Source organism: Arthroderma uncinatum (genome assembly GCF_011692745.1).
Source record: "Arthroderma uncinatum strain CBS 119779 chromosome Unknown scaffold2, whole genome shotgun sequence".
Lineage (NCBI taxonomy): Eukaryota > Fungi > Ascomycota > Eurotiomycetes > Onygenales > Arthrodermataceae > Arthroderma > Arthroderma uncinatum.
The window spans coordinates 1,539,872-1,553,538 of record NW_022983864.1 but is presented as its reverse complement, the minus strand read 5'-3'; the positions used below and the strand labels follow the sequence as shown (position 1 = coordinate 1,553,538).

Here is a 13,667-nt window from a genome sequence, read left to right as displayed (position 1 = left end):
ACGTATCAGGCCATCGAGGGATGTAAGTATTTTATATAGATATGTTATCTGTGCTGTATCATGAAATTGTAATCAGAGCAATGGCCATCTGCTAATAAGAACAATGGAGAGTTCCATGTTCAACTTCTACATTCATGCTTCTATACTCATATTTCTAGGTTCATTCTACATTCATTCTATGTTCATATTCCATGTCCTGTCCTCTTTGTGTTATTGCAGCAACACTGGCGCCTTTCCCCTTTGGGACATGCCATCAACACAAGATGAAGTCCAACAAGCCAAAGTGAGATGAGATGGAAAACACACACCTCGCTTAGCCTCTGCAGCCTGTATGCCTTCACACAATCATCCTCTCTTCTCTTGCAGACCAGTCTCCCTTCCTACCTGTGCAGTTCAGAGCTCCAGTTCCTCCATCACGCAGTTCAGAGTGGTTGATTGTCTATGAGAAGCCTTTCTTTGACATCTGGATATAGGTCAACAAGGACATTGACTGAAAGGAACAGCAGCACTCCCACATCGCACCGTTGATCTATAGCAATCCCAAGCCAGTCCGTGAAACGAGCCAGACAAAAGGGTGAACAAGATCTTTGTCTCCAGAGCAACATTGTTTGGCAGCTCAGCAGAGATCTCTTGTTGATATCAGGGTATAGTCCTCCCGCAGCGTCCTCTGTTTACATTTCCTGCCCTGCCCACCGTCTTCTTTGACGCCCGCCGCGTGCACTTTCTGTTTCTAAGCACAGTTTGTTGTTGTTTTTCTTTTCTCTGAGCTTTTGTTTGACACCCCCTTACTGACAGACAACCAGTATCTATCATCTTGTTGATTTCTATTGTAATGGTGTCAGGCTACCAGTTCATAGCTAACCATGGCTGAAAAAGAAGCAGAAGAAAGAATCTCCGGACAGATAAGTGCCGGACTCCCTAGGTAAGCCTTCCAACTCCTTGCTTCTTCTGAGATTGGGAATATCAGATCTTCTGCTACGCGTTGAGGGCATATCTCAAGCCACGAGACGAATTCAGAAGTGAAGAGCAAAGATATATCTCGAAAAAAAAGCAGAAGATATACACGCTTCAAGATGGGACACGCGTTAACATGGGAGTACAGCGAGGAGTCAGAGACCGACGAGATGGTCGCCCGCTGCACCTACTGCGGGCGTTTCTGCAACACTCGAGCCATTCATGGCAAGACAGGTCTCTGCTATCCGTGCAGAGACACCCTCCGCAAGGAGGGAGACGAGAGGGCCCAGGAAACGGACTCTGACGAGGAGAGCGCCTCCTCGGGCAAACCGGCCCAAGAGTGCGAGAAGCCCCGCAAGGGCGAAAAGTCTGCCACGGCTGAGGCAGACGAAGACTCCCAGTCAGCCAAGTCAGAGGAGTTGACGGTCCGGAGCAATGTCTGCTCGAGATGCTGGGCGGCCGAGGCGACTGGCACGCTTTACAATTCTCCAGTCTGCGATGACTGCTACGACATCGCACAGGCCAATCGTGTAAGTAACAATGGCATCCTTTGTGGTATTTTTTACGTGGCAGATGCACTGACACAGTCCCGGAACATTGGAAGGGATGGATGAAGGGTACCAAAGTGAGTTTACCCCTTCCCATCTGCCTGTAATGAAAGGGGATATCTATATCAAAGGAAATAAGGGGGGGAAAAAGAAAGAAAGAAAGAAAATAACTAACATGAGTTCCTTCGGTTAGAAGCGATTCCAGCCCCCGAACCCGCATCTTCAAGCGGGCAAGAGGTTGACAAAGGTCTGCGACTCGTGTCGTCAAAAGAGGAAACGCTGCGAACATCGTCGAGTAGTCGATGCCAGTGACCGTAAGTGACAACCCATTGACGGCTGATATCAACGTGGCTAACACTTTCTGGCTCCCCCAGCGGCCGCCCATTGTCGCAAGAGAGGGAGGAAGCGGAAATGCGAGGATATCAGCGAAGACAAGAGTGGGAACGAAAGCCCCAAGGCCTCTGCAAGCAGGGAAGACGAGCAAGGTCAGTTCATCTTCTTAATTCCCCCCTGGTATATATAGATGGATAAAACGAGACAGGACAGCATGCTGATATCCGGGCCAGAAGTCATCATCGTCGACGATCCTGAAGAACAACCCGGCTGCTCTGACGATAGCATGAACCACGCCATCAAGGAGTCACTGGACAACGTATACAAGAAGGAACTGTTGAGACTCGAAGCCATCGTGCATGAGAAGATTAACGAAGCTAACAAGGCCATGGATGACCTTCGTGCGCATGTGAGCGGGTGGTTGGAGCATGTTACGAAGGGCAACTCTCTGGGTGGACCAGTACAGGAGCAGCCAGCCATCCAAGAAGAGAGTGTTTGATCCGGGCTGCCTTCAAACAGCAGAAGCAGCAGCAGCAAAAGTTGGTCTGGCAGGGAGGTGTATGATATGGTTTCGTGGTCGGATCGTTTTTATCCTGGTTTCTCATGAACGTAATATGTTTGGTGGTTAGTACGGAGTAATGATAGCACGAATTCTTCTTCTTCTCAATCGTCTTCTCATATCGTCTTCTCTCTCATATCTTTGTCTTCTCTTCTCTTCTCTCATCTCTCATGTCTTTTCTGTATCTTCGTGGTCGTCTATAACACGTGACCAGCCTCATCTGCTTCGAGCAAAAGGTGAAAAGTGAAAAGCGAAAAGCGAACGAGAAGAGAAAAACAAAGTAGATTCACGATGCTAAGACGATGCTTGATCATAGCAGCCGGTGGCTCTGCATGATCAGCCTGGGCGCCGGACAAAGGGCGAGCCCTCCCCTTATCGCCTCAACGCGTAATGCCCGTCATCCTCAAACGCACGATTGGAGATCGGAGATGCGCCTTCACCAACATCAAACGGAAGCCACCAAGGCATCGTCTCCACGCAGCAAGGGCAGAACCTCCTCCTTAGCTTCCTCCTCCTCCCTCAAGCGAATGATGCTCTTCATTGACGTCCTTTTATTTGTCATGCATGCAGGTGGCTGTCGTCCATAGACGAACGAACAAAGAATGTCGTCCGGGATATTTCCACTCCCCAACGGCTTTTTGAGACAAAGTCCGACCGGAGCTAGGATCTAGAAGAACCTTAAACAAGGCGTGAAGGGGATGGCAAGCAGGAGGAAGTGCCAACGCGGCTATCAATTAAAAAGGGGGTTGATGATTTGCGTGGTGAAACGAACGGTGGTGGACTGGGGCACAGCGGCGAGCCTGTCGAACGAGCTACCCCGGCTATCAGACGGAGGTCAAGACGGAAGAGAAGAAGACGACGAAGAAGAGGGCGAGATCGAAGGCTAAACTAAGTAACAATACCGACAGAGCCACTTCAACCACAACGCCTCGAGCTGTTTCGAGAAGAGCACTAGGTGGCATGCACGGCATCCGGGGGTCGACTCTCCACCGCCAGTTCTTCGGCCTATCCCGCGAGACGGCAGGGAGTCACTAATAAAGAGATGCTTGCTGGCCAGGATATATGATGGCCGATATACGTGCCGCAAAAGGAGGAGGAAGAAGCTGTTTGCAACGCTACACAGCGATTTAGATATACGGAGTACATCCTCCCTGGCCCTAACGTTTTCAGCTGAGAGGCCGGTCAAGAGAGACGCTCGATATAAGTTGGATTATATTACAGTAATTAACATAATAACTCTGCCGCTGGACGGAGGGCATCCCCGGGCTTAAAGCCGCACACATATGACCTGTGTCTACGTCTGTGGCTGTCCAGGATGGCAGACCATGTCCATGTCGTATAGCGTACTGCAGCCATCAAGCAGCATCTCGCCGGGCGTTGGCGTAGTTGGGTTAGTTGCACTTTTGCTCCCGCCCGCCGCCCGCCTGTCCCCGTCCTCTTCGCCATCACCAACTCCGACATAAACCTCTCCTCGCCCTACCACTACCACTTCACTCTACCACTACCACTCTACGACTTTACAACTCTACCTACTTGTCGACCTCGCTATACGGGTTCTCTCGACGCAATTGCAGCATGGCGTTCCTTTGATCGTTCACACGTACCTTGCCTCTTTTTTATTTTTATTATTATTTATTTTGTTACTCCATCCTCGCGCATAAAGGCTGGCTGTCGCTGAGCATCGAACTGCCAGCCAGCCATCATCTTGCCATCTACCTGGCATTCACCTGTCCATCTAGCATTCACTGCTGCGACTGCTACGACTCTACGACTCTACAGCTCTACGACTACGAGACCTGCTGTCGGTTTCCGGTATTGGTTCGACGGCCAGACATACATACAAAAACCCTGCACCACGCCAGCAACGATGAACAGCGCCCTCGCCGACCCGTCCCAATGCTTCTCTCACCTCATCGAGCACATCCCCCTATGGCTGACTCGAGTCACCGACCTGGCCTCGCATACGGCCGCCAAACACGCCGAGTTTGCGGCGGAATACACCCGCCTGTCGAAAGCGAGGCCCCGGCATCGACGACGACGAAACAGCTCGCTCCATACCAATCGACCCGACGACGACAACCGCTCCGTGACGTCCAGGAAGGATAGAACCTCCTCTGGCTCTACGTCCAGACATCTCGACCCGCAAGACCCGTTCATGGACCCCATGATCTTCAAACGACTCACCCGGCAAAATAACCAGGATGCCATCAACAGGAAACGAAAACCAGACGCCGGATTCAGTGCTACCCCTTCTGACGGCGACAGCGGCGTGGCTCGTCGAGTCCGCCAGCAGGTCGTCATCCACTACGATGCCCAGACGCAAACTGCCCTCGAACGCCTCGTCCGCGACATAGGCGGCGCCCGCAACCAGATCCGCAAGGGCAGGATGAACTACATGATGAAAGTCGACTTTGGCCGTCGAGCCTTTCCTTCTCGCCTTTTCCCGGGCGCGGACGACGACGAAAACGCCATCGCCCTCCCACCGCGTCCGTCCTTTCGAAAGTCTCGCAGCACCCAGTTCGATACGAAAGAGGCCTCCGCCACCACCACCAACGGCACCACTACAACCAGCACTCAAGCCAAACCTTCCTCCTCCGCCTTTGATCTAGCAGACAAGCAGCTAGAGCTTGCCCAGAGTTTATGTGAGACCGCCGCTCACCAATTCTTACGAAACGGCGATTGTTCCAGAGAGCTTAGCAGAACGCTAGAGCGACTTGGTACAGCGCTAGAGATGGCTCAGGCCGAAGAGAAACGGCTAGAGGCTGAGAAGGAAGCGGAGAAACAGCGTCAGCAGGCCGAGGAGGAGGAGCAAGAAAGCAAAAGCGACCGTACGGCCGTTGAAACGGTTGGACCTGCAGATACCGAGATACAGATGCAGGTCGACTCGCATCAGCCGATGAAGGTGAAGATGGACATGAACGGAGATGTCAAAGCGCCGCCTGAGATGATGGGGGCCATCGAAGTAGACGACGGATCGTCAACATCCTCTATATCCATTGATCTAGCTGCATTTCGAAGGAGGAGGTTTAAAGCATGATCTACCCGCTTCTACTTGTTTACCTCCCTCCTTCCCTTTAGCCGACGAGAGGGGGAGGGCGCCTTCAAACCCTTTTTCTCCCTTTTTACCTGCCGTGAACTTGTTCTACAGTGCATGAACTCAGGGAAACATGCTGAACCGAAGGTTCCACCGCTGCATGTATGCGTTGTTGTTTGCTTGCTTGGTATTGGCAAAAAGAAAACAAACTGGCAACCCTCTCGGACGGCAGTAGCATCATCTCTCTCCCTTCAGCTTTCGGGTCCAAAAAGCTCGTTGCGTCGACGTTACATCTGTGTTTTTTTGCTTCTCTCTTCCCCTATACTTTTTTCTCACGTCTCACTATCTACCGGCATACTCGGCGTTTTCATACATCTAACCAACCATCTACCACCGCTCCTATATCTTCTCTATCTAATCTTGTCTTGTTTTGGGTTATTTTCTTTTCTGGATGCAAAATTAAAAGGAAGCCAACCATGGTATGGTGATGATAGCGCTGCATTTCCCTTTTCGCTCCCTCTATCTTTTCTTCGGTCGAGCCATTTCCTTGCTTTCATTTACTTGTTTCTTTTACACGTTGGGTATTAGCATGGAGTCTTTAAAACGGGGAATTCATTACTTTGAAAAATACATTAACTATTTATTGCCTATCCCTCTGCCGTAATCTTCAATGTATATGCCACCGGCGAAGTTAGTCCAACCTCACACGGCATCGGCCGGCAACTGAGCAGGCTTCCTCTATTTCTCTTCTTCATCCTCTTGTTTAACCTTCAGCGGACTTCGCGGGCTTCCCGCCAGCGAACCAAGGACCAGACCTGACATAATCAAGCAAACAAGCAAAGCAAAGCAAGCAACTTGCAGATAGTAATACGCTTGGGGAAGTTGTTCGCGTCCTCCTTCGCCTTGTCTCCCCATCGGTTCGTATTCATGAAACAGGAATATCCCTGCGGTTTCTGACAGGACACGACAGGCGTTGCTGGCTTCGAGAGCAAGGAGAAAGTGACACCGGCATAACGCTATCGCTATAGGATGCTAGGTACATGCATTGAGCCGATTCCATCCCCGATCTAACGCAGTCGCTTCGACGGCTCCCTGCTAAGGACATGGATATGCAGCTAACGTGTCCAAGAAGGCCTATATACGAATCTTTAATTACGTCCGAGAGGGGAAAACAGGAAGATCACACTGACCAGAGCTTGTCAGGAAAGCATACCCTCGCTAGTCATGTCGATATACTCAAAAAAAGGAGAACAAGGGAAAGAAAAATGAGCTATCGGGCTATCCGATCTTGTTCAGCTGATGCTATTCCCGCGTCCATGTACGATGTCCATCCTTGCTTGCTGCAGGCGGATTATTACCGCAGGGGGGACAGGCGAGATGGCCCGATAGGGAAACCATCGCACCTTTTGCCTGAAGCACTTATCCGACCATGCAATATGGGAGCAAATATAAATGCTTAGCGTGGGAATGCGTACAAGTGCAGACCTGGTTCGGTCCGGTTGCGAACGACATATATCCCCGGACGTCAGAATAATCAACGATCAACGCTTCTGGTAGACGGTATAGAACGGTACCGTTGACATCCTGCAGGACCGTCGTCTTCACACCCCCAACCATCCGCCATCCACCCCTTTTTACGCTGAAGGATCGAAAGATGCAAGCCAAACTTTCGCCTGAAGAAACAATCAAAACCACGTGTGCGAATCAGATACATATATTTCAACATCTCTTGATTTTAGCCGCAGTGGGCCAAGGATGGTCTGATATACATAGATATAGGCTTGCTTTGTATACGCCATTATGATGTCTGTCGCCTGCGACGCTTCATGTTCTCCGCAAATCTAAACGCCACTCGAGGAAAGGGAAAATCGCCCCCGTCCACAGTTACAGCTTCGATATCTAGAGACCGGTCTTTAGAACGTGGACCGTTTCACCCTCTGGATGATTCCTTGCCTATACGCATTATCGAGGAGTTATCCATCCTGGATGCCATCTTCCCACTTCCTCCTCGACTGTCAGCCGCAGGCAGCGGTCTCTCAAGCACGCTCCGTAATCTTAATATAATATCTCAAGCAGCTAACATGCACGAAGATCAGAAACCTTCGACTCCATATGTACTGTTCGAAACCTGCGCTGACACTTCCAATAGTGTGCGCTATACGTAATGCATGCAATAGCACACACCCCCAAATAACCCAATAACACTCTCAACTGGTTAGAGATCGATGCAAGCGATGTCGTCGATCATATGGTGGGATAAACCCTAACGGCGAAGCTAGCGAGACGGGCCTGATGCAGATAATAGTCGTGGCAATCGAGTGCTACCGGGCGGTATTGGCCCGTGGGGGGAACATGGTAGTATTTTGATATTTTTGGATGTGTCGCTTTACCGTTACTCCAGGGATGGGGGCGTACATTTGAATCTCACCATCCAGGAGCACCCACCCCCAGGAGTATGCAGTATGCTGCGTACAAGGGCATGGGTGAATGGTCGATGCGCCCTTTGGTTGGGATATCACAGGCAGAGACAAGCCCTTAAATTGTCGTCTCGCCAACTGTCAAAGTTCACGTAAATAAAAAACGGAAAAGATGAAGAGAATACAGAGCACGTGATATAAGCAGTTAGTAAGCTATGCTGACTAACAGGTACGGCTTTTGACGATGAGACAAAGATATTGGCAGACATATGAATATTGACAGACATATGAATATTGACAGACATATGAATATTGACAGACATGTGAATATTGACAGACAGATACTAACAGATACTTCGTATGCTAGATCAAGTCTTGAGGAGCTTGGCTGGCAGATATGACGAGGAAGGCCTAACCGCTACCACCTGAGTCGATGAACAAGCGCCCACAGCTGCAAGATGGATAAACACCAAGGACTCTGGACGGCCTGTTGGATGAAGGGATAGCCCTTCAACGTTGACACTACGGCTGCAATACTGCCTTACTCAAGCGACAGGACAACTCTCAGGCCGCTATGCTGGCTCGTTTATAATCACGGACCGTGCCGAAAGGCTTGAGCACCATCACCGGATTCTAGGTTCACATTCTAGACGATCCGGATATATGTCGGTGAAGATACCAGGGCTCTCGAAGATCAAATGCCGATGTATCTCCTTGATTAACACTCCGCCACCTCTTCCCTCCTAGGTAGATCCGTGGGCGCCCTATCCGTTTGCCGTCGCCTTCGGTCAATACTCCTGGCTTGTGAACGAGTTGCCCTGAACACATGCATTGCCCATTACCCGCCTTGCCTAGATAGGTTACAGCTACGGGAATGCTAAGGCCTCCGACAACTGGACGACTAGCTCCGGACGACGCCGGGCTTAAGAGACACCCCATGGAGTATCCCGAGGACGCTGATCCTCCAGCTTTGGGCTTTTCGTCGTTTGGGCGGCTGATATACGGTCTCCCAAACCCGACTCGACTCATATTTTGTTCTTCTCGACCTTGTTGGAAAACGCAGGGTAAGGCTTAGTCTTGAGAGTCCCTTTACTTTTTGGCCCCATCTAGAAGGGGGGCGTGGAACTTGTTGGTATAATCTACAGTAAATATTGTGTGTCGCTTCACTATATAACGTAAATTTATTCGAGGAGGCCTCCCGTGCGCCGCATGGGGACTTCCTAGCATTCCCACTTTCTAGTCGCAATGATAACCTACACCAGTTAACCGTGCGGGTAATTGCCACCTCTTGGGCTTTTCCTGTTATAGGCTAGATTGATGTTATACTGCTAGATATCGAAATTCGACTCGAGATAACCCAACACGGAGCTCCCGAATGTCTCAGTTTCTTTTGTGTATTTCTCAACTAGTATATCAGGGAAGGTTGACTCAACATGCTTGACGTTTACTAACCCAACTGAAAGACCGACGCAACGCTCTCGAACACTATGTGTTTATCCCTTGGGCCGTCCATGTCTACGCTCTGATCGAACATTGGAGCCATGTCTAGTCGATGGATCAAAATGAACCTCGGTTGCCCGGCGTAACCTTGGCGCATGGACGACGAAGCCGTTGTTGCCTACGACGGATCATCGCTCTATACCTAGTACATCGCCAAAAGCAATTGAAGAAACTAGGATCCCGTTGACAAATATGGCTGCGATCAAGCCATTCCAGATTTCAGTGCCGGATTCGCAGCTCGAAACACTACGGAAGAAGCTTGAGCTGGCCAATTTTCCAGATGAGCTTGACGAAGCTAACTGGGACTTGGGCACGCCATTAGCTGATATCAAACGCCTCGCGGGATACTGGAGAGACAAGTTCGACTGGCGGGAAACCGAGAGACGGCTTAATGAGCAGATCCCTCAGTTTACAACTAATGTTGATGTAGCTGGATTTGATCCATTGAACATCCATTTTGTTCACCAGAAGAGTAAAGTGTCTGGTGCAATACCTCTCCTATTTATCCATGGCTGTAAGTCCTTATTTACATCATGATGAACCCTGAGGCATATGAATTGCTACTAAGACCTTCTTAGGGCCTGGAAGTTTCCTTGAAGTTACAAAACTATTGCCGCTGTTGACAAAGGGGAGTGAGAGCCAACCGGCGTTCCACGTTGTAGCACCCTCTCTGCCCAACTTTGGCTTCTCGGAGGGAGTAAAGAAGGTAGAGCTCCCGCTGCTTGCGTTAGTCATTATCTAGGAAATGATCTTGACTGTTATTTAGAGAGGGTTCGGGATCGCGCAGTATGCTGAATCTCTACACGCCGTGATGACGGCCTTGGGATACGAACAGTATGGTATGCATCTATATACCACTGATCCACTAGAGGATATAAATACTGACTTTATCTTTTCAGCCATACAAGGCGGGGATTGGGGCGCCGTAATAGCTCGTGTCATGGCCAAGTTATACCCTAAACATGTAAAAGCGGTGCATACCAACATGGTCTTCATAGCGCCTCCTTACCCGTGGAAGAATCCTCTAGTATTCCTCCAATCTCTCATCACACTTCCCTTTTCCTAAAAGGACCGGGCCAAGCTCGCCGTCACCTGGAACTACATGACCCAGGGCAACGGATATCTGGCGCAACAAGGCTCTCGGCCACAGACGATCGGATATAGTCTTCACGACAGCCCCGTGGGCTTGCTGGCTTGGATATACGAGAAGCTACATGCGTGGACAGACTCCTATCCATGGACCGACGATGAGGTATTAACGTGGGTTTCTATCTACGCCTTCTCGCGCGCAGGACCAGCTGCTTCAGCTCGAATTTATTATGAATTCAACCATGCACCCTCTGGACCTGGGAATGTTTCGCGCGCAGAGGCAGTCTCCTGCTATTCTCCTGATGTCAAGTTCGCCATTGCACAGTTTCCGCGTGAGATTATTACGCTTCCGATGTTCTGGTGTCGTTCAATTGGGAATGTGGTAAGGGAGACTGAGTTCGAGAAAGGTGGTCACTTTGCTGCTTGGGAGGTTCCGGAAGACCTGGCGGCAGATATTCGAGAGTTCCTAGGGAAAGAGGGACAGGCCTATCGCGCCATTAGTGGTGCTGATGGATATTAAACCGACTATGGTTCTAGTGGTCGTTATGCCATGTATCCAGAGTCTGGTTTCGGATTTTATGCTGATTTAGTGAAGACAGTTTGCATTCTCTATCTAATTCTGATATTCTATTCCGTCTGCGTCAATTCCGTGCTCTATACAATGACAAATGATTGTCTGTTTACCTATCTATGAGGTACCTTTTTAACGGTGGAATCTCTACCAGTAGATCCTAGAGCAGGGACAGCTTTAATAGATATGATTGACAACTAAAGGCTGAATATTGGAGGACTTGGATATTTACCTTGCGTATCACCCTAGCAAGACGTTAGGTAGATATTTTGTTCTACAGTATAGATTAGTCAAGACGAGCAAGGGAAAGTCCAGCATCCTCCTCGCCTCGTCCAAAATACGCGAGGTGACGCGCTCCTTCTTTGAGATATCTCTACGTTTTCTATAGTCAACCCCTCTCGCTCGACTCACTTCCACCCACAGAACACTCCATCACCTACACCAAGACCTGAATATTCATTGCTTTCTTACATCTTTACTACACAGAGGTAGTATCTCGTGGAATTAAAGACCATAGAGAAGTCAGTCGACTCTTTCCAAAACCTATCACTCCAGGCACTGAGAGCTAGGTTGGTCAGGTACCATTGTTCAGACCTGGACATTAAGAATACTGTCAAGAAGCCAAATCTCGCAAAGAAAATCGCCAATTATGTCCCAATCAGTACCCTTTCAGAGAAGATTCGATAGGTTCACTTCAGAGTCTGAACTTGGGCCTATGGAGTTCGAGATGGCGCTGGATATAGAAGAGCAGGTAAGTCTGATAGAATTCTCTAGCCTTCATGAAGAGCTCATGAACGCCATCGGAATCTGGAATTGATCTTTGGTAATATTATGAATATAGGCGCGTATATCGGAGCAGAGACAGCACCATCTGAATGACAATTGGGATCAGATGAACTGTGATTTTGACAGCAATGAGGTGGGCGTTCCCAATAGCCAGCCTCAATTGCATATATATCCCTAACGTTGCTGCTCGTTCCAGGGTAATCAAAGCAATATGACTATGAATGAGGAGACCGCTAGCCCTCTATCAGAAAATAATGCTTCGTACCTTTCAACAAGTGAGGCTAGCCGCCTATTCCCGAATCCAGAATTCAAATTCCCTCTAGAGCCATATCATGTCGACTTCAAGGCAGCCGATGACATGGATCCCATGAAGAAACCTACTCAGTTGCAGTCGCCGTCTCGGTCCTGCAGTAGGAGGAACGACCAATTATACACCCACCACCGCTTCATATCTGAGGCGGAGAGCTACACAACACATTGGGAGAACAGCATCCTTTATGACAAGGATACTAACAAACGGGTATCAACGCCAGGCTACTTCCAGTCACGTCCGAAGTACAAATCACCGTACTTAGGGCCCGTGGGTTGGACGGTACCATCGAAATATTATAGTGCCACCACGAGAAGCTCACGAAGAGCCACGGATGTCATTACTACATCTAGAGCCGATGGTGGCTACGATGACATTGCAGCCGTCGATCCATGTTCAGGCTCCCGAAGAAAAAATATTCGGGATAGAACTAGGGAGACGATATATAACTGCCGTACGTCGCGGCCGTTCCTGATCTATCAGGACCCAGAGTGGATGGAGCCTCCACGAGGGATAACCGACCCATATTTCGATAGTATGGCGAGTGACGACAAGGAGAATAATGAGCCGGGCGAGCACGAAGCTGGATATGATGCAGACGAAACTGGTGGCGAATCTTTCATGCAGTTGGAAGATGATGGCAATGATGCTGACGAAGATGGGATGGACGTTGGTGATGATACGGCGACCGTTATCCTCTCTTCGCCATCGAACATGGCTAGGAGGAGTAGGGAGCTGCAAAGATATCGACACAGACGCAATGACAGCTCCACGTCCTCCTCATCGATCCTTTGAAATGCCGAATATATTATCATCCACCAGTGTGACGTCAAGATTGACACCGCCCATGTTTCCTGTTAACTACTCAGGAAGATGTCAACAATACAGATATTTTAGAAAAAGCAAGCAAGATGTACATAAGGCGACCAAGGATCGTTGGGGGTCATCACACAAATCGGTATCGGCAGCAGGAATAGCCGTTCCGCCCAATCTTGAATACTTGCACAAGGCACAAACCGAGCATATTTACGCGTGCCAGGTATTCCTCATTAAGCAGGTCGCAAGCAAGGGTTCGCGATCGGTGCGTGGACGGAGCATGAAAAATATATATCTATGCTTGTCAGACCGCCGATTTTTGTCCTTTATCCTTGTTGGGTAGGGTGGAATGGAGATTATGGGCCTTGCACGGGTTGGTCTACAAATTCATGTACATGCGCTGGACGGTGATAATTCCGCTGGCTACTACTACGTCGGTTCTTGTCACCTGTGCGTGCAGATGTCCACTTCTGCAGGCGATATGGCAACTTATACCTCCCATTTACCTAATCGGTGGTCGACGCGCATTACAGGTTATGCAGAAGCAGGCCCCAAAACCGAGAATACTCCGTACCTACTATCCCTAACACCCAATGCTTCACGGCTAGACATGCCAGGTGGTCTAATGGATGGTTTACCGAGGGGGGATCTCCATGGCTTCGGTAAACTTACTTCAGGTATCACCCCCATACTATAAAATCACAGTTTGTTAACTTTCCCCCGCGCCTCTAAAACTATTGGACGTCAACA

At 49.4% G+C, this 13,667-nt stretch overlaps 4 protein-coding genes across 4 annotated transcripts; all 4 read left to right on the top strand.

Moving 5' to 3' along the window:
• Nucleotides 1-1,073: 1,073 nt before the first annotated feature.
• On the top strand, nt 1,074-2,334 carry GIQ15_02408 (uncharacterized protein; the record flags this gene model as incomplete). Its single annotated transcript, XM_033549825.1, has 4 exons — nt 1,074-1,484; nt 1,774-1,816; nt 1,877-1,987; nt 2,069-2,334. The coding sequence occupies 4 exons, from the start codon at nt 1,074-1,076 to the stop codon at nt 2,332-2,334; spliced, it is 831 nt and encodes a 276-aa protein (XP_033406986.1).
• Nucleotides 2,335-4,261: 1,927 nt separating this feature from the next.
• Nucleotides 4,262-5,431, top strand: GIQ15_02407 (uncharacterized protein; the record flags this gene model as incomplete). Its single annotated transcript, XM_033549824.1, has 1 exon — nt 4,262-5,431. One exon carries the CDS (start codon nt 4,262-4,264, stop codon nt 5,429-5,431), a length of 1,170 nt encoding a protein of 389 aa, XP_033406985.1.
• Nucleotides 5,432-9,537: 4,106 nt separating this feature from the next.
• Nucleotides 9,538-10,954, top strand: GIQ15_02406 (epoxide hydrolase; the record flags this gene model as incomplete). Its single annotated transcript, XM_033549823.1, has 5 exons — nt 9,538-9,859; nt 9,924-10,051; nt 10,112-10,184; nt 10,245-10,372; nt 10,415-10,954. The coding sequence occupies 5 exons, from the start codon at nt 9,538-9,540 to the stop codon at nt 10,952-10,954; spliced, it is 1,191 nt and encodes a 396-aa protein (XP_033406984.1).
• Nucleotides 10,955-11,654: 700 nt separating this feature from the next.
• Nucleotides 11,655-12,896, top strand: GIQ15_02405 (uncharacterized protein; the record flags this gene model as incomplete). The annotated part of the gene is made up of 3 exons (XM_033549822.1): nt 11,655-11,756; nt 11,847-11,924; nt 11,988-12,896. 3 exons carry the CDS (start codon nt 11,655-11,657, stop codon nt 12,894-12,896), a joined length of 1,089 nt encoding a protein of 362 aa, XP_033406983.1.
• Between the last annotated feature and the right edge of the window lie 771 nt (nt 12,897-13,667).